The sequence below is a fragment of the Mauremys reevesii genome, linkage group 21, assembly GCF_016161935.1.
Source record: "Mauremys reevesii isolate NIE-2019 linkage group 21, ASM1616193v1, whole genome shotgun sequence".
Taxonomy (NCBI): Eukaryota; Metazoa; Chordata; order Testudines; family Geoemydidae; genus Mauremys; species Mauremys reevesii.
This window is the reverse complement of record NC_052643.1, coordinates 9,388,811-9,408,962: the sequence shown is the minus strand read 5'-3', so window position 1 is coordinate 9,408,962 and position 20,152 is coordinate 9,388,811. Positions and strand designations below refer to the sequence as shown.

At 54.1% G+C, this 20,152-nt stretch overlaps 1 protein-coding gene across 2 annotated transcripts in view; it reads right to left on the bottom strand.

Annotated features, from left to right (window-relative positions):
• Window positions 1-20,152, bottom strand: part of CASZ1 (castor zinc finger 1) — a 258,564-nt gene that overhangs the window by 126,253 nt on the left and 112,159 nt on the right. The window contains exon 3 of one of the 2 annotated variants that reach the window (XM_039509271.1): window positions 13,541-13,627. In XM_039509271.1, coding sequence (XP_039365205.1) covers window positions 13,541-13,544 — 4 coding nt within the window. In that variant the 5' untranslated portion in view covers window positions 13,545-13,627. The remainder of the gene's footprint in view (window positions 1-13,540; window positions 13,628-20,152) is intronic. The other variant, XM_039509273.1, reaches the window with a different exon arrangement.

Here is a 20,152-nt window from a genome sequence, read left to right as displayed (position 1 = left end):
CCCATGTTGCCACTGCCCCCTCTCTCACTGCCCAACCCAGGGCAATGACTCAGGGCGGGACGGGGCTTCAGCAGGTGCATGGTGCAGGGCGTGGTCCCCCGGCAAGTAAGAGAGGTGGAGATGATAGAGAGACAGACATGGGCTTGGCTTTTAGGATCGAGTCCCCATACCCTGATGGAAAGTGAACTGGTGCCAATGCCCAGAGCTGACCTGCCTGAGGGTGGATGGGATGGAGGGAGTGGTGACAGGAAGAGCAGAAGCAACTGCACATGGGTTCTTCCATGGACATGGTGGTGGGGGGGGGTGCATTTCAGATACTATAATCTCTGAAGTTGAACTGTCTGGGATTGGAGAGGAGACAGGGCAGAAAGGAGGGAAACTAGAAGCAGGCTGGGAAATCGGCATGTTTATGTGCCGATACTATGCAAGGGTACATGCTGACATTGTGGGTGGATGCGTGTGCATGCTGACATTACATGTGCACGTGTGTGTTCTGACACTGTGTGCATGCTGACATTACACGTGTATGTGATTTGACATTGCATGTGCATGTGCTGTCACCGTGTGTGTGCCTGTGTGCTGACGCTGAGTTTGCGCGTGTGAGGGTGCTGACACTGTGCACGTGTGTGCCGGACTCAAAAACATGCAGAGCTAATAAAGGCCCCGAAGGAAGCGTGGCCATGCAGGAGGCTCCGACAATGGGCCAGGAGGGGGCAGGGAGAGGCGGTGGCAGGCGGAAAGTGTGAGGCAGACGCAGCGATTGCATTACTGAAGGAGCCCGGGTTGGCAGTGCCGAGCTATCGTCCCAGTAATCCTGTTAGCCAGCAATCTCCATTCCGAAAGAGCTTCATTTCTTTGTGAATATTTGTAAACTAGATATCTAATGGAAAATTATAGGAAAATTATAGTGAAATTCATGACAAAGAAATCCGATTAGCCTTAATTCAATTATGCCATCTTAGCCCACACAGCACATTTCCCATTTTTTTCCCATAAATACCAATGCCAGGGGTCCGGGTAATCAAATAAAATTGAAAATCATCTTCCCATTAAATTCAATTAGCTGCAATTTCTAAAGCCTATCAGAGATTTTAATTACTAAATTATAAAATTCTCCAATGCTAAATTGAAACTAAAAAAATTGCACATCCTTATATTTCAGAGGGAAAAAAACCCAGCAGAAACCTTGAAAAATACCCTGCCCCTCCCATAAGGGCCCATGTGAGGAGGGGCATGGGAGCCTTTATCAACAGGATGACGGTGGAGAGGGCATGGACCGGGTCTTGGGGAGGAAGGAGAGAAGGGGGCTGTTTCCCAGGGAAGGGGCTGAGATGCCAGTTGTTATTAAAATATAGAACCCAACCCCTTCCTAAACCAACTCTTTTAAAAAAACTAGGTCAGAAAGCTCCAGCGCAACTCTCGATCCCTTCTCCAGCTCCAACTCCCAGACTCTAGATAACTCCCCATGGAAGCTGAGCTTGGTCATCAAAATCATGCACTCCCACCTCGCTCATCCAGCATTCGGTAACCAGCCGGCGCTCTGCTGGTCACTAGGGGAATGACCACTCAGGGCCCAGGGGAGTCAGTGGGAATTTTGGCGGCACAAGGGCCACTTAGTGCAGATCTGCAGCTCTCCTAAGTCCCCCATCCAACAGCCCTGGAGGCCAACTCAGTAGAGAGGATAGTATCTAAGGGATACTTAGCATGCCTTCAAGCGATGGGCAGAGGAGAGCTGCTGTACCCCCCAGCTCTATAACTGACCCCTGCTGCCACTCCACAGAGAAGCTCTGCAGATTTTCTGGCTGCTGGTAACTGATGCTCCTGACCTCTTCCCTGACAAAATCCCTAAAACACACAATGAAACAGGCTGCTACACCCCAGCCCCACATGAAACAGAGCTCAGGGAACCCCAACTGCTACCACCAACGATGCCGTCCCACCCAGTCTGGGTCCTGTATACCAGTGACATCACTGGCTTCAAGAGCGCTCCTCTGGATTGACAACAGCATAACCTGGATACTGCTAACTCATGTGAAGGGACCCCTGGTTAACAGCTGCCGTCTATGCTGGAGGACAATTCTGCCTGGTCATGTAAAGCGTTACCTGCGCGCTAGCAAAAATGAATCCCGCTTTCTTGCTAGTTTTGTGGCACTAACTAGGTGACAAAGGTGCTGCTAGTCCCTCTGCCACCTGCCCAGGCCGATACCAAGTTTAATTTGCTGGGAGCCTGAGAGTTGCCACGAGGGGAGTTGCCCACAAACTGAACAACAAAAAAGCTAATGATCTGGGCTTTTTCTTTAATAAATAGGCAAACTGGCTGAGCCAGATTGTTGGTTGGGCTCCCGCTCCTCTTTATCACCCCGCAGCCTCAGTGACACATTCTCCAAATCATCAGCATTTTGCAATGGGAGCTTGTTACCAAATACCATATTTTTTGCCAGGGAAGGGAAAAAAATAGAAATTAAGAAGCCCAAGCAGGGAGAGGTTGCTGGTTGGCTGGTGCTGCCGCCTCCGCGGGGATTGCTCAGGCAGCTGGCGCTGGGCCCAGCGCGCACCTAGGTTGCCGGCTCGCCCTGGAATGTGGCATTGGCACCTGAGCGCTACTTTATTTTACTACGAATTAATCAAAGTCTCTTCTGCAAACGTCTGCCACTAAATCACCACTGGCTGCGCTTCAAACACAATTCCCCTGTTCCAGGGACTCAGCACAGGGAGATTACCAGCTTCAGGTGAAAGGCTGAAGGGGGGTTTCCTCTCGGCGGAGCTCCCGGTATCCCCAGCCATTGGCCTCCCTTGCCTGGAAGAGTAATAGGTTTCCCGCGACTCTGCTCCCATTCACAACAGGAAGCTGCAGAGATGGTCAGGATATACAACTGTGTACACACATGCACATGTCTCACTCCAGTGCAGTTACACCAGCAAGGAGCTGGGCTCAACTTGTCTCTGTGCGTCTAATGCAGGAGAAAAGGAGTGTATTTGTGTGCTGTGAGTTTGTGTAGTTCTGTGTAAGTCTCTGTGCATCTGAGAGTGCATGACCACGTGTTTGTGGGGCTGTGCATGTGTGTACACAGTTGTATATTTGCACGACTGTCTGTGTGTGCATTATGGCCGTGGGGGGCTATGGTTGTGTGTGTCCAGCTGCGCATGCATAACTGTCCATGTGTGTAGCCACACAATTGTGTGTATATGTTTCTTAGATGATGTTTGTTAAGGGAACGAGTGGCCTTCTAGTCTGAAGGGCAGTTCTCCGACGCTGGAGCATGGTGGTGATGGGCACACGTCTTGGTCCTTTGCTCTTGGCTTGGCTTCTCTGCCTGCCTCTCAGTGCTGCGCAGATGCGTTGTATTCCCCTCTCCACACTCTGCCTGTCTCAGAACCCTCTCGTATTTTCAGTGCTCACTAGACCGTGAATTCACCTTCATACCAGTTACAGGGTTATTAGCTTCTCCTGACGCCAGTAACCACCAAACTTTCACTGGCAGCTCAGCCTGTGCCTAAGAGACATGCAGCCCTCCTCCCTGGGCCTGCTCCTCTGCCCCACACCCAAAGGGATGGATCTCCAACCAAGAGGGCGCCACGGAGGGACGTCTCACACCAGCTAGCTACAGATAAAGGCCATACCTAACCTGAGAGGCACAACTGCTGTGGAAACGAGTTAGAATAGAGAGAGAGGGAAAGAGAGAAGGAGAAAGAACGATGATGAGAGAAGAGACAAGGCAACAGAGAGAGACGGGGGAGACAGCATGCTGCCCCCTCCCCCTGAGCGCGCCATCCCCTCCCCTCACCCCAAGCGGCGCTCTCTAGCAGCTGACACGAATATATTATACCCCTCTCCACTGGCACAGAGCCACCTCTGCCCGCACCCCTCTCCACTGGCACAGAGCCACCTCTGCCCGCTCCCCTCTCCACTGGCACAGAGCCACCTCTGCCCGCTCCCCTCTCCACTGGCACCGAGCCACCTCTGCCCGCTCCCCTCTCCACTGGCACAGAGCCACCTCTGCCCGCTCCCCTCTCCACTGGCACAGAGCCACCTCTGCCCGCACCCCTCTCCACTGGTACCGAGCCACCTCTGCCCGCTCCCCTCTCCACTGGCACAGAGCCACCTCTGCCCGCTCCCCTCTCCACTGGCACAGAGCCACCTCTGCCCGCACCCCTCCACTGGTACCGAGCCACCTCTGCCCGCTCCTCTCCACTGGCACAGAGCCACCTCTGCCCGCTCCTCCACTGGCACAGAGCCACCTCTGCCCGCTCCCTCTCCACTGGCACAGAGCCACCTCTGCCCGCTCCCCTCTCCACTGGCACAGAGCCACCTCTGCCCGCACCCCCTCTCCACTGGCACAGAGCCACCTCTGCCCGCTCCCTCTCCACTGGCACAGAGCCACCTCTGCCCGTACCCCTCTCCACTGGTACAGAGCCACCTCTGCCCGCTCCCCTCTCCACTGGCACAGAGCCACCTCTGCCCGCACCCCTCTCCACTGGCACAGAGCCACCTCTGCCCGCACCCCTCTCCACTGGCACAGAGCCACCTCTGCCCGCTCCCCTCTCCACTGGCACAGAGCCACCTCTGCCCGCACCCCTCTCCACTGGCACAGAGCCACCTCTGCCCGCACCCCTCTCCACTGGCACAGAGCCACCTCTGCCCGCACCCCTCTCCACTGGCACAGAGCCACCTCTGCCCGCGCCCCTCCACTGGCACAGAGCCACCTCTGCCCGCTCCCCTCTCCACTGGCACAGAGCCACCTCTGCCCGCACCCCTCTCCACTGGCACCGAGCCACCTCTGCCCGCTCCCCTCTCCACTGGCACCGAGCCACCTCTGCCCGCTCCCCTCTCCACTGGCACCGAGCCACCTCTGCCCGCTCCCCTCTCCACTGGCACCGAGCCACCTCTGCCCGCTCCCCTCTCCACTGGCACCGAGCCACCTCTGCCCGCACCCCTCTCCACTGGCACAGAGCCACCTCTGCCCGCACCCCTCTCCACTGGCACAGAGCCACCTCTGCCCGCACCCCTCTCCACTGGCACAGAGCCACCTCTGCCCGCTCCCCTCTCCACTGGCACAGAACCACCTCTGCCCGCACCCCTCTCCACTGGCACCGAGCCACCTCTGCCCCACCCCACCCAGCAGTCCAGCCCTGCCCACTCTCCCCTCACTGTGCAGGCTGGCTCCTGTTAGGCTCCCGCCCTCTCCCAGAAGCTGACTGAACGTTTCTCAGCTGAAGTCAGTTCTTGGTGCAGGGATGTTCCCTTTGAAAGTCAGCAGCTGTGGCTGGCGAGTGTCGGTCCCAGAAGTTCCTGTGTGGCCCCAGGGGGACTGTGTTGTGGAAGGTGCACAGGGGACTAAAGGTGCCCATGGCACCTTTTCAGAGTCAGGCTGTTCTCCCTGGGGCCTGGGCCAGATCCCACTCGTGGTAATTTTATCCTTCCTGCCTACAGCAAATTCCATCTCTGCTTTCAGCTGGACACGTGCATTTCCTGCCCTATGCAGCTACCTGGGGCTGTTGCAGGCTGTTAAACAGGGCACATCGTCCATCCCAAGGGGTGGCTGCATTTCTGTGGGCGAAGAGATATTATACAACTATCTATCCATCTGCTAGAGAGTGCAAGGAGCTATCTCCCTCACTAACCTAACAGCAAACATGGTCTTGGGCTGAAACTATAACTTATTCTCTTCTCTCCACTACACATGCACGGGGGACGTGCACACACATGCACAGAGACACTCAAGACAGCACGCGTGCGCGCGCACACACATGTGTACACGTGCGCACACTCAGGAGCTGTGCAAGCAGCCAGAGACTAAGGAGGGCTCTGTTGCCCCAAAGGTATGTCTGGACGTCATTGCCTAGCTTCAGGGGCTGCAACACAGAAAGGAGTCCAGGAATATTCCTGAAAGCACAGAGACAACTTGACAAAGATCTCACCCCAGCAGAACCCTACCTCCCCTCTCTGCCATGAATGACGGAGCCCTCCGGCACTTCCATCCCACCACAAGCAGGGACTTCACAGCTTGGGGTGGTGGAGGGGGAACAGCTCAGACACCCTGGTGATGGGCACAGTATAGCAACCTGAAGAGACTAGGAAAAGAAACTCAAAGTTCCTGCTCCCCTGAGATTTCTTCCCGGCACAAAAGGTTGCACTCATAGGTGTTTTACATGGATCGGTGGGGTCATCAACATGGCCAGTTGGGAAAGGCAGATCCTAGGAAATATAGCTACGGCTCCTACCAGTGGGGTTAAAATACAGCAGGGAAAAGCCTCCCCCGCCACCTTCACCTCCCAACCCTCTTCATGAAACCAGGGTGCATGGGGGAAACATCCCCAGCCCTCCCCTCTCCCCCAATCTCCATATACAAAGAGCTTTGTGCAAACAATAGATCAATGGATCCCCGCCCCTTCGGAAGGAAAACAAACACCAGGATCACCGCAAATTAGAGAATGTTTCGCTTCACTTCATCCAAACAGGCTGACAATTTTTTTGGGTTGTTGCCACGGTGACAGAATAACACAGCGTTCAGCCTGTTGCAGAACAATCAATTAAGTTAATGCCTCCCAGTGCCTGTTTACTCTTCCATTTAGGAGGTGCTGCTGCCTCTCTCTCTCCCCCTCTCTCATCATTGCATTTTCTCCTCCTTTGCTTCTCTTCTCCATTCCCTCCTTCATTTCCCCTAAAATAAAAGTCCCTCCCCTTAATCTCCTCTCCTGATGACTAACTTCTGGGAATGACTGCCTCGAATAAAGTTTCTTCTTCTCTCTCTGCCTCATGTTCTCTCTGCCCCTCCCAGTAATACAGAGACGGGCCTTGGGAACACAATGCACACCACCCCGCATGCCTTTCCATTCTCCCCTTGCAGACTGGCCAGTAATGCACAAGGTCTTTACTGACAAGTTATCATCCCAAGGGAAGCAGGGGCCACCCCCCAACAGAGACACCAGTAACTCTCCCATTCAGGGACCTGGAACCAAAGCCCACTAAAGTCAATGGGAGTCCTTCCACTATTATTCTTAATTAATTATATTGAGATAACTCCTAGGAACCTGCAGGAGAGCTCCGTGTAAGCTTGAAAGCTTCTCTCTCACACCAACAGAAGTTGGTCCAATAAAATATATGACCTTACTCACCTTGTCTCCCTAGGGACCCCAGTCACAGATCAGTCTCCACCGTGCTAAACACTGCACAGACACGGAACCCAAAGGTGGTCCCTGAGCAGGCTTGGGATCTGGCCCCAGGATCCCAATCTAGTACAGCATTTAAGCACATCCCTTTGGCTTGGATGGAGCTTAAGCAGGTGCTGAAAGTTAAGCATGTGCTTAAGGGCTTTGCTGATTTGAGGCCTAGGTGGAGAGAGCGGGAAGGTGACATGTTGGCCCTTGGAAGGAGACATGGGCAAGAGCAAAACAATGTTACCCCCTTTTTTTCCCCTTAGATTTTTAAAACATTAAAAGCGCTGAAAGCATCCCCTACCCCCACCCTGCACCCTAACGGTCTCCAGGCAGATGCAGGGTGCCAGACAGCAGACAGGCCCACACATTTCTCCCCAGTGATCTCACAGGTTTCCTTCTGCACCTCAATCAGCTTGGGCAACGAAACTTGGCTGCGCGGCTCCGCTGCCTGTTTACAGTCACTTCCACATTCCCCGCCGAGCTCACACCGCACTTCACCAAGGGAATAAATATCAGAACTCTGTGTGATAGCAGGGCCAGGGCACAGACAGGCAAAGTGACTTGGCCTGAGCAAGTGGCAGAGCCTGCAACAAAAGCCTGCTCTCCAGACTCGCAGTCTGGGCACAACCCTTGCCCGGCTAGCTCGCCAGCACAGCACGGTTGTATGAAAACACAAAGATTCCAAGAGGTACCGTAGCCCCCTCCCTCTGAAAACATTTAAATGAAGGGCCCAGAGGAAACTAGTGGGCAGTGTCTCTTTAATGGGCAGGACAAAAGTGAGGCACACTGAGGCACAAGGGAAAACAAGGGCAGGATTACAGCCAGCCCTGTGCAGGAATTGAAGGGCTCTGCTCACCCAGGCCAATATTCTACAGGGCCTGGGAAGGAGATGGGAAAGGGAGAGGAGAATTCATGTGTATGCATGTGGGAAGGCAGCGGAGCCAAATAATTTCTCCCCCATCCTTCCGGCTGCAAAGCCAACATGCCAGGCTTCGGTGGGCTGCAGTGCTGGGCAGGGGTGGCAGGGGAGAGGGGGGCATCAGCATCTCTTCTGGAGAACAAGTTGCCAGCGGAACCTGTTGGAAAAGGGGCCTGTTGACTGCTCCCTGTCCGTTACAGCCCAGATTATAAGCATATTGCACAGCACTCTCTGCACGGTGCTGGCGAAATCCAATACGCTGAAAGGTTAATGCAATCAATTAGGGTGACAAGGAAGTAAAGTAAAGCCTTCCGAGTAGATGAAAGGGAGAGAGAGGAAGGGAGATGGAGACAGAGAGAAAAGCAAAGAGAAAGGAAGAGCAGGACAGGGGTTCGAGAGCAGAGAGAAGGAGACTTGGAACAGGAGACAGGCAGATGGGATTGGTCTTGTGCATTGAGGGCCCTGCGCCCGCTGAGTGAGGCTCAGTCTGTGACTTGTTCTGCCGTATGAGCCTGCCAATCACCATGCCAGCCTGGGATGGAGGATCCTCCCCAGTGTGCTGTCACTACCATACGTTAGTTGTGTCTGGTAGTGTCCACAAGGTGCTAGGTGCTTTCTAAACAGCAACGCCCTGGCTCTGCCCCAGGGCACTTACACGCAGGCCATGGGGCACAGAGTATGGAGGTCCAGCGTTGGCACTGGTCACACCTGGGAACAGCATAGTCCATAACACATCTGATTGGAGCATCAGTAAAATCCTTGCCAGGTCCCTGCTACCTGACCATGCTCAGCTGACAGAGACATAAGTGACTTCTGGCTTGGGCATAAGGCTGGCGTGGAGGGAAGAGAAGGAGAAGGGGCAAGGAGAAAAGAAGAGTGAGGGATAGAGAAGGGGAGGAGTAGAGGAAGAGCTCTAGTTCTATCTATCCATCCATCCATGTGTATCTGAGCACAGCGTTTCTCCTTGGCAGCACACTGGTTGCCCCTGTGGTTCTAACTTCCTGGGTACTAGTTTACATCAGTCCCGCTGGCTGGCAAAGTCGGCACTGTGTAGGTTTCTATGGCTGGGTTCTGCAGGATCTCGGTCTGGATGATCCTAATGGTTTCTCCTGGGAGTCTCTGCATCTCTGAGAGTCAAGAGCTCTCCTCTCTCGTGCTGTCACCCTCAACAAACAGGCAGTGCTGGGTCTACCCTGTGAGCCCAGAGCAAACCCCTCCTAGCAGGGAGTCTCCCAAGGGAGCAATGGGCCATCTGCCTGCAGGGAGCATGCCGCAGCCCTGCATAGCATGGAGGTGCCAGCCTCACAACATGGCATAACACCGCTCCTGCAGGTCAAAGCCAAGTCATTCCCAAATGCACTGGGTGCGCCTTCCCCCAGAGCTCTCAGTTCAATAAAGAGCCCACAGCTGTCCCACTGGCTGCCCAGGGTTGAAGAGCAAAGGGTGGCCAGGCTCCTGCTCTCTGACCCCTAAGCAGAGCAGCACTTCATTAACCTGGGTTGGCAGGTCGGCAAGTGCAGCTGCTTCCTGCCGCTGCTCTCGCTCTCGGCACAGCTAGGCCTTGGAGAACGTGACACCAGCTCATTAGGACAAATTATTACACCATAACCCCTGCCACAACGTCCCTTAATATCCCTATTTAGCCAGAGACAATTGCTGGTGGGCTCCTCACTCTTAAAGCAGCCTCGCAAAGGCACAAGCACCGAGATTTCTGTTCCCAGGGGACAAGAGAGAACCTAAGCACCCAGCCCAGGGACCTGCAGGAAAAGGCAGTGGAGGGAGCCCAAGCTAGGTGCTGGCTGATTGCCCCGGGCAGGAAGATGCAGGGTCACTGAGAAATCCTGGTGCTGCCAGAGGCCAGTTCACAACCCAGAAACATTGCTCTCCACAGCAGCCGGTTCTAAGTCAGATTGAGCACAAGTTCCTGTCTCCCCAAGTTTCAGTGCAACAAAGTGATCTCTGTCCAAAGTGCATTGAAAACATGAGCTAGGATTTCTGCTCAAAACCCCAGGCCAGTTTTACCCTGAAGAAGCCCCAGGTATCTCTACGCCACCCCCAGCCGAAATATCACCCTGCATGGGGCTTTTGGTGAACTCCAACTGTTTCTCCATTTCCGTATGAACTGTCTGGGGTTTGTGAGTTTTGTTCCAATTTTAACCTCCATCGGGGCATACCAGACGAGTCCAGAGCATTGGCCTAGACGCTGCCTCTGTGTCAGTGAAGGATCCGGAGTCCCTGCCCGAACAGGGTCCTAGCTAACAGTTCACAGCCCATGGAGGAACAGGACAGCTCTGAACAAAGGCAGCAAATAAGTGCCTTGCTGGGGAGGTACGGCCAGAGGCTGGTCTGGACTAATCCAGCGCTTACATGCCCTCAGAAACTCAAGGCACAACAAACGAGACAGAAACCCAGCCAAATGCCAAACTAATCCTGCCACAGAAAAGACATGGGGAGAAAGTGCCTCTCTGAACAACTGCCTCTGCCCCTGAGGAAACCAAACCTGACCCCTCTAGTAGGGGGAGTGCGGAGAGGGGGAAAACGGAAGGAGGAGAGCGAAAACAGGGAACAAGAGAAAAGAATGAGAAGGCGAGAACGAGAGAATGAAAGAGAAGACAGAGAAAACCAAAATAGTGCCAGAGAAAAGAGAGGGAGAAAGAAAAAGGGAAAGGAACAGTAAAGGCAGGACAGAACGAGCGCAAAGGAAGAAGGAAGTGGATACGGGAGAAGTGAGGGACTGAGAGGGAGAGGAAAGGGATGAGAAAAGAGCAAGAAGAAGGAGCACAGCGAGGGAGAGAGCTGTAACCAGGGTTGTGAAGCATTAAAAGGGAAGAATCTGCCTGTTCCTTTCAGCACTCAGTGCATGGTGCTCAGTGGTGACCTACACTGTGCCCGGCTGTGATCACGTTTTCAGGGCCACTGCCTGCAGATCCCAAACAATGATGGGGAGTCTTTGAAGTCAGAGAAAGAAGCCGCAATGTGAACGGGGGATTTTTTTGGGTGAGGGGGGAGAGAAAAAGTGAGGACTGAGCAGGCAGGGGAGAGAGGTTGCGAGGACAAAACAGAGAGTCGTTCCCAGTGGGGTGCCCCGAAATGAGAGAGACAAAAAGAAAACAAACAGTTTATGAGTCGGGCACATGCTGCCTGTGTCTGCGTCCCCCGCGCCGCCCGCCCCTCGCGCTCCCAGGGAGCCTTCTGTTCCCCAGCAATGATGGATGGACGCACAGGGCCATTCACTCCTGCCATGTTACAGCAGAAATATTTACATAACACTGGCCTTCCACCGGTCACCTCTGACACTGCCGGGCCCAACCCAGGGGCCCCTCTGACACAGCCTGGCTTGGGGTCTCCCTCTGACACAGCCTGGCCTGGGAGCTCCTCCAGAGTTGCCCAGTCCAGCCGCAAGTCCCACTGAGGCTGCTTGGCCTGAATCCACAGGTTCAAGGTGGGCTTGGCATAAGAACTAGAAAAACAAGCTGGGTGGGGAGGAGTGGTAGGGACGTGGAGATGACTGCAAGGCCATGGAGGAGCCAATGCCAGAGTGGGGATTAGAAGCGTGGGGCTCCTGGCTCCCAGTCCTGTGCTCAGATCACTGCACTGTGTTTTCCTCTAAGCAATGGGATTCATTCAGCAGCCTCCCCTCCTCCTAGCCCTTTGGGTGAGGGGGGCATATACCCCTGGAGCCAGAGGGCAATGGCCTGTCTGCCATTGGGTTCACACACCCTGGGAGGCAGGGGACATAGCCTACTTTTGTCCTTTGCTTCTTTATCCACATACAAGGCAGAACCAATTCAGTGGGGCTGGCCAGCATGAGCATCTCTGCTGGGCAGCCTCAGCAGCACATATGGCTTTGATACCGTCACTCTGGTCAGCCAGAGGGGGACTAATGTCTGTCCGTCCATCCCTCTCACACTCACAGATTCACCCACGTTTGGTCAAAATGGTGGTCAAGGCGGGAGGAAAGTTACCCACAACCCCCAAGCCTTCAATGCTTTTGACCGTAAGGTCCAGGCTGCTCCCCTTGTCATACTGCTGCTATCCCACTGGCGGCACCCGTGAGCCCCATGCAGCTCACTTGGGACAGCTGTGGCTGTCACGGGTCATTTATTGCAGCGCAGACGTACACTAAGCAGGTAAGGCAGTGCAGAATGGGCAGGCGCAGTACTGGGCCTGAGATCTGGCTCCGGTGCTCCCCAGAGAAGACAACCCCTAACTCATTGATCCCACAGCTCTCTTTGCACCTCCTCTGCTAGGGTCTCCAATACATCACAGGCAACTCCCCCTCCCCACTTCCCAGCAAGCACTAGTGTCCCTAAGTGATTCCAGAGACCTGTCGTTACCAGCAAGTTGGTACTAACGCAATGGTGCCCACGTGACGGGAGGTCACAGGCGAGCCAGACCACTTCAGAGCCCAGATGGACCGATGGGGGGAGCTAGATTCACTATCTTGGCGACACCTCAGAAAGGGTAGTGAAAACAGCCTGAGAATGGCTGTAAGTGCCCAGAAGGGAGGCTCAGGATTCTGTAGGGGCTATAACTATGGGGCAGGGAGGATGAGACCTATCCTGGGAATTGCAGTGAGATCTCAGAGGTTGTGGAGCAGTCTCCCAAGAGGAGGAGTAAAGGCTCCCTCACCCAGGACATTTAGTATGGGATTTTAAAAGGAGCCTAAAGCCATTAGGCACCCAACAACCTTTTCCACAGGGTTAGGGCCCCTACCTCCTACAGACTCTGAGAATGGGAAGCCCTGGGGAAGATGCTGAAGGGAAGAGTCAAACTCCCTGAGTCCTGGGGCATGGCCCAAAAGTCCTTTCCAGCTCTTGCTCCAGAAGACCAAGAAATCCACACTGCAGTAACAGGGCAGCCCCAGGACCCCTGAGGAGAGGGTCTGGAGAAGCTCAAGATGCAGTGGGGGACACAGACAGACCCACCCCCCCCACCACATTAGAGCCATGCTGCTGTTTTACTAGCCATGAGTCTCTGTCCCCGTCAGGGCTGAGCACAGACATCACCATCTCAGCTTGGTTCTGGTCAAACTGAGTCCAGCCCAACCTTCTAGAGACGGGATCTCAGACACAAAGAGACCAAAACCCTCTTCCATCTCCTGCCATGCCAGCCCATGGGCTAAGGAGAGGAGGTACCCAGCCTGCTCTGCCAGGCCCCTTGTGTCCATCCATGCCTTGGCATCTGCAAGGACAGGGAACACAGAGAGGAGGCCAAGAGAGGCAGGATCAGGAACCAACAGAGACTGACATGTAGAGACAAGGACACAGGGTTAGAGACACACAAGGCCATGTCTGCGCTAGACCCTCCCCACTAACCTCTCCCACTATTGCTAATGCCAGTTCAGCCTCCCCGGTTTTAGCCCCAGTGGGAGCCCTAGTGCAGACAAGACCACAAAGACTAGGCCACAGAATGTGAGAGACACGCAGAGGTAAAGAGAACCCAGGAGGGTTGGAGACATACCCATTGCAGCCTGGATGTCTCTCCTACCTTTCGGAGATTTCAAGGCCTGGTTTCTCGCCTTTTTTGTAGCCGTAAAGTCACTTCATCCTGAGCAGGAAAGAGAGGGAAGATGGTAAATGTCCCCGGCCCAGGAAGCCATGACACACAGGGGTGCTCAGATCAGATATAGAGGCATGACAGAGCAAGGAGCCCAACTACAGAAAGGGCAGGCATGGGGCCCGTGGGATTTGCCTGGCAACAAAGCAGCCCTGCTTTGCTTTCGGCTTCACAGTGCACTGCAAGGAGGCTTGGGAGATGCACAGTGCTCCTGCTTTGGTGCTCTAGGACAGTGACCCTCAACCTTTCCAGACTACTGTACCCCTCTCAGGAGTCTGATTTGTCTCGCGCACCCCCAAGTTTCACCTCAAAAGCTACTTGCTTACAAAATCAGCTATAAAAATACAAAAAAGTGTCACAGCCACACTATTACTGAAAAATTACTCACATTCTCATTTTTACCATATAATTATAAAATAAATCAACTGGAATATAAATGTTGTACTTACATTTCACTTTATAGTACACAGAGCCGTATAAACAAGTCACTGTCTGTATGAAATTTTCATTTGTACTGACTTCACTAGTGCTTTTTATGCTTTTGTAAAACTAGGCAAATATCTAGATGAGTTGACGTACCCCCTGGAAGACCTCTGTGTACCCCTGGTTGAGAACCACTGCTCTAGGGAGCGCTGAGATGGGGTAATGCCTACAGGGCTGGGATGGGAATAGTTAAGTGGGTAGAGGGCAACCTCTATAAGGCAGGGTTTGGCTGGGCCCTGCTTCACTGATAGGGAACAGGGACAATGCAACAACTATGAAGTAGAAAGCCCTTTATTTTCTAGGAATTGATTTTCTGCTGCTGCTGCTGCTTCTTTCACACATGCTCACTACAAATCATGTATAAGGCTCCTCCTGCTGGCCTCTATTTGACTCCATCTCCATGCCCCGCCCACTCTCTCAGCCCCTCCTCCATCACTATGCCCCTCCCACTCTCTCCTGACCCCTCCTCCACTTCCACGCCCCCACCCATCCATCTGACTCCACCCCCCACACCATGCTCCTCCCACTCACCCTCCTGACCCTGCTTCTCCCAGAGGCTCAGGAGCATTGTGGCAGTGATGTCACAGTGGTTGGGGGAGCTCTTTCCTCCCTGGCATACAGACGTGATGCTAGCCACGAGGGATGCAGTGCAGGGTCACAAGGCCCAGCGCTTCCTAGCCATTCATCTGCAGGCTTTAGGTATTGGGGAAAAGCAGAGAATGGGGAGCGAAGGGACAAGGAAAAAAGATAAGAAGTCCCAGTGAAACACATGAAAAGTAAATTGAATTATTTAAAACCATATGTTCCAAAAATGTGACAGAGCATAAAAGCTGCGCCATGAGACTTCCGGAGGGGGCTTATCCTGCACAGCCACCATGGGAGAAGAGCGGGGGGGAGAGGGCTGACAGCTCAGAAAGCAGCCAGATACGAGGTCCCTTCTCTCAAGGAGACTGGGAAGGTGACAGAGGGCTCAGGGAGCCTGTGTGGAATGAGGAGATTTTGCCTGTTTATACAGCCCCTTCCATCTGAGGATGGCAAAGCACTTCCCACCCATTGACGAGTCTTTCTGCATAGCCCCTGGAGAGGTGGCTGTTACCCCACTTTACAGCTGGGCCTGCAGGGAGTGCACAAAGTGGCCTGCCCGAGGTCACATGCTGAGTTAGTGGCAGAACCCAGGAGTCCTGACTCTCAAAGCCCTGCTCTAATCACTAGACCACACTGCATCTCCCTTACAAGGCAGCATGCTCTCTCGACCCAGTCCCCTCCCAGGAATACCACCAAAGAGAGAAGCGAGAGGGTCTCAGCTCTGGATGCCCACCCACCCCTGCAGGAATTGGCTGCTTGTGTTTTGGGGTCTTGGTGCTCTCTGCAATCAAACCACCACCTCCTGTCACTCACACTCCGCCAGTTCCCGAACACCGTGCCAGAGAAAGATGCCTGGCTTTGGCCGGGACCCAGAGTGGGAAGATGCTGATGAGAAATCCCAGATGGATGGATGGACGTAGAGTGAAAGGAGCCGCTTGTGTGAGGAAGATACATAACCATTCCGGCTCCTTCCTCCCCAATCAAACCCCACACTAACGAGGCTGGGGACACGGCTGCATTCTCTGGCAGCTGCAGGGACTGACAGCTCCCCACCTCGACTCCCTCTTCCTCTGCCTCCTGGACGGCCTGTCTGTCTCCCTCCGGCTCACTTTTTCCTCCCTTTGGTTCTCTCCCTTTTGTTCTCATTCTCCCTCCCTGGGCTCTCTGTTCGTTACTCTCCCTGCCTCTACCTCCTCCACCCCCGTGAGTGGCCAATTGTTGGGTTTGGGTTTTTAATTGTTTTTTTCCCCTTATTTCAGCCTCGGCTTATCAGTGATGCAAGAGGAATAACGCCAATTTACTTAGAATGTGTAATCCCCAAATCAGATTGGGGGATTGTATGAGGCAATATGACCTTGCATATGTCTCCATTAAAGCCAGCCAGGCCTCCTCTTGTATTCTGTGTTCCCAGTACATATTTAGACAGATAACGCTAATTGTACTTGACATGTCCTCTTAAGGATGGACTCTTCCCTCCCCCAGCTCTGCCTGACTTCCCAGCCTGACAATGCGCCCGAGCGCAGCCCGCTCAGCAGCACACCACCTGCGGGGCAGGGCATCGCCAGACATGGGCGGGGGATCTGACAGGGACCCCCACCCCTGGCTCTGCCGCTCCCCATCCCTCGGCCCGTTATGCTCATTCACTGCTATGGAGTGGGGGTCCGGTGCAGCAAGGACTGGGTGCTTCTGGGGCATGTTTAATCTGGGATTAAAAACTGTTATTGTGGCAGCCTCAAATTCTCAAATAAAATACACTCCAAGTGGCCTGCCTGTGCGGCCTGCTGGCCTCCTTGGCCTGCCCCTCGCCACCTACACAACTTTCCCTCTCTTTGGCTCGCCTCTTCCCACTCCACCCTCTTCTCGCTGCAGTAGTCTGAGAGTCCCAGGACTGGTGCCTTCCTCAGAGGGAGGAGCCAGAGCTGGACGGAGCAGGAGTTCTTGGGGGTGGCTTAGAATCACTTCAGAGCAGCCAGGGCTCCAGGGCACGTTGTCATCTGTGACTCCAAAGCTTCTGGGTGAGCGGAGGGGACCACTCGCCAGCCCCCCTCTACTACCCCGTCTGCCTCCCTCTGAAGGAGGGGCTTTCAGCCTGCATCTCCACCAGCTCCCACAGCTGGGCAGCAAAGTCCTCTCTCTATAAATATTTATACCTGGATCCCAGCCTCTGGATCCCAGCCCCGGCTTACAGGGCTCATCGTGGAGCAAGCCGGACATCCCTCTTCCCCCACGCCCGGCTGGGCAACTCCGCTTGGAGCAGACAAGTGGGGGGTGGGGGAAAGCGTGTGCTGGGAAAACCAATGAATCCCAAACTCTTTTACAAAGTTGACTCCGATTCTTCCCCCCCCCCTCCCCTTGACACAACATCCTAATTCGACTTTTTCAGTATCTTTCCTTCAACAACCTTTTTTCCTTCCTCTCCTTCCTACCCGGCAACTGCGCATTTATTAATTCATGAGGCACTAATTAGTTCTTTGTTTAATTTTGTGTTAAACAGACTGACCGGAATGATAACGACTTGCAGCGTTGCATTACAGTCCCCAACCGCCCCTGTTTTCTGACAACAAGGGAGCGCAGCGAGACTGGCGTGATGAACCCCAATTCCCACTCCAGTTGCACTTCATTAAGTCAAAATGTGACAAGAAGCTTAGAGAGCAACTTTCAGATCGGATCGCACATAACAATTGGGCAGGAAACTTTCTGAAGGGGGGCAGTGGGAGAGGCGCTCGGAATGAAAGCTGGCACTGGCGCGCAATTCCCACGGCACGCTCATCTTAAAGGAACAGCGCACAGGCTGAGCCCAGCAGGCGGACTGTGTGTGTTTGGGGGGGGGGGAAGGTCTCCTCCCAGCAGCTGAGCAAACCAGCGGGCATGGCAGGAGGCAGCGTGCTGCAAAACTTTGCAGGCTTTGCGGTCTCGCTTGCGGGGGGCACAGTGGTTGGTAGTAGGGTCTGAGCAGGTCAGGACTCCAGGGGTTCCACTTCCAGGCTGCGTTGCCTGGGTTCCTTTCAGACGAGTCCTTTTCCCCACCCTAGCACCACTTGCCTTGGTGAAGCGGTGGGTGATCCTAGGCTGGAAGGGGCTATTTGAGTGTAAAGAGCTACAAAACCAGTTTCTCCTCTCTTGGTTTTCACACCTCAGTTGCTAGAACAGGGCCTCATCCTCCCTGATTGAACTAACCTCGTTATCTCTAGCCTGCTTCTTGCTTGCTTATATATACCTGCCCCTGGAAATTTCCACTACATGCATCCGACAAAGTGGGTATTCACCCACGAAAGCTCATGCTCCAAAACGTCTGCTAATCTATAAGGTGCCACAGGACTCTTTGCTGCTTTTACAGATCCAGACTAGCACGGTGACCCCTCTGCTACATAAAGAGCTATTGTGATCATTAGAGTCCATGGGGCTGCACGGGGAGGGAGGGGCAGCATATCCATGCACACGTTCTCTTCTCTACATGTGAGCTGGAGTGCTGGTGAGAAGGCAGCCCAGGAGAGCGTGGATTGTCTGCTCACGGAGGCAGGGGCTGTGCGTTCCTATAGGGTTGTACAGTGCCTGGTATGCTTTGGGTACTACTGCAATCTACAACAACAAATCTAAAGGCAAGTTACAGCTTGGTAAGCAGCAGAGCAAACTCTCCCCCTGCCCCCGCCCCTGCCGAGAGCTTCCCCAAACACACATGGAAAGTGGAGTTCAGTCTCTCTGGTCCACTCAAGTCCTTGAGCTCTCTGCTGAAACAGCCAACAAGTGGGCCAGCTTAGCAGCAAGCCCAGCTGTGAGTTCTGGAATGTGGACACGTGTCTGGACTGGACCAAGTACTTGCAGAGGAAGGATGAGGTGTGATTATTTCTCTGCATGGCCCAATGAATGGCTGTCAGGTGACAGTGAGCTTGGGGTGGATTTGAACCCGTCCTGTTGGAGCGAAAGGCTCTGTAGCCCATTCCCAACCCACAAACTGCCCAGTCCCCATTCTTCTGGCTCGCAGATGTGCAGGACTTGTCACCACCAGAGCTGCAAAGAGGCTGGACAAAGATGACAAAACATACCAGCAGACAGCAGCACACGTCGGAAGAGGCAGAAGGGAACTTACGGCTCACCAGACCATAGGTGCTGGAACTAGGGGTGCTGGGGGTACTGCCTCCCTGGCTTGAAGCTTCCATCATATATAGGTTTTACATCATATACAGGGTTTACAGTTTGGTTCAATAGCTCTCAGCACTCCCACTATACAACTTGTTCCAGCAACCCTGCACCAGACATTTGCTTTCTCCATCTATTCAGAACGAATGTTCTCCCCATGGATATCTGTGTGCTGCAGTGTGGGAGCCTCGGCGTGGACTAGCAGAGGGGGCTGAAGGTCAGGACTGAGGTGCAATGGCTGGATTGTGTGGGAATACAGGGCTAGGATAGCAAGAGCTGAGCCAGAGGTGCTGAGAGACTAACCGGACTGGAGGAACAATGGTGCTGGAGGTCCAAGTTGAGGTGCACGGGCAGGAACCTGCACTGCACCTGTCCACACTTGAGTTAACAGCCTCTCTCACTTTGTGAGCTCTAAAACCAACAGAAATGTATTCAAAAGGGTACTTGGAGGGGTAGGGGCCAGGCCGTGGCAAGGTGACATATCATGGCATTTGCCACAACAGTCATGGCTGCATCCTCACTGAGTTGCACCAGCTGATCTGCAGGCTCTGGCCTTTGTACTGATTTGTGTTTTCCATGCAGCAGAAGACCCAGTTCCTGCAGGATGGAAATAGCACAAAGACATCAGCTCTCCTCTGTTTTCAGTTCCACAGATGCTCCTGGTGGCCATGAAAAACATGCTCAGATATAAACCTTGAGCTAGTGGGGCTTAGCAGGTCCGAGGGAGGGAATGCACTGAGGAGATGTGAAGAGGGACGGCTGAGGAAGTCCAAGAGTCACTAGCAAGAAGAAGTGTCCTGGACTCTCCCCAGCCTGACAAACCAAGGCAGATAAAGAGAGCAGCCCAAGCCCAGCCCCCCACCGCCAGGACGGACGCCCAGCCCAGCCCCGCCCAGCCGCACGAGGATGGACAGGTGCTAGGAGGAGAGCCCAGCCCAGTCCCCAAAAGCATGAGCCCAGCCCAACCCCAAGCACTGGAATGAGCACCTGGCCCAGCCTCCCGTGTCCCTCTCAGTTGCAAGGGGGCCAGACAGCAGCATGAGACAACAGTCCACTTTCCTGCCGTGGCCCCTGGGAGCAGTGGGAGAGGCTGGCAAGGCGAGGTGAGGAGCTAGGCATGGCAGAGAGAGCAAGCCGGGGCTTAGCAGGAAGAGAAGACTCCACCAGGCCTCCAGCCTGAAGCTCTGGCTCTGACTCTGGATAATTACATCCAGTTCCCCACTCCTCCTATTGATCCTGGCTTTGTCAGAGCAAAACAAATAGGCTGAACGGGAAGATACGGAAGGGAAACACATTTTGTCTTCCTGCTTC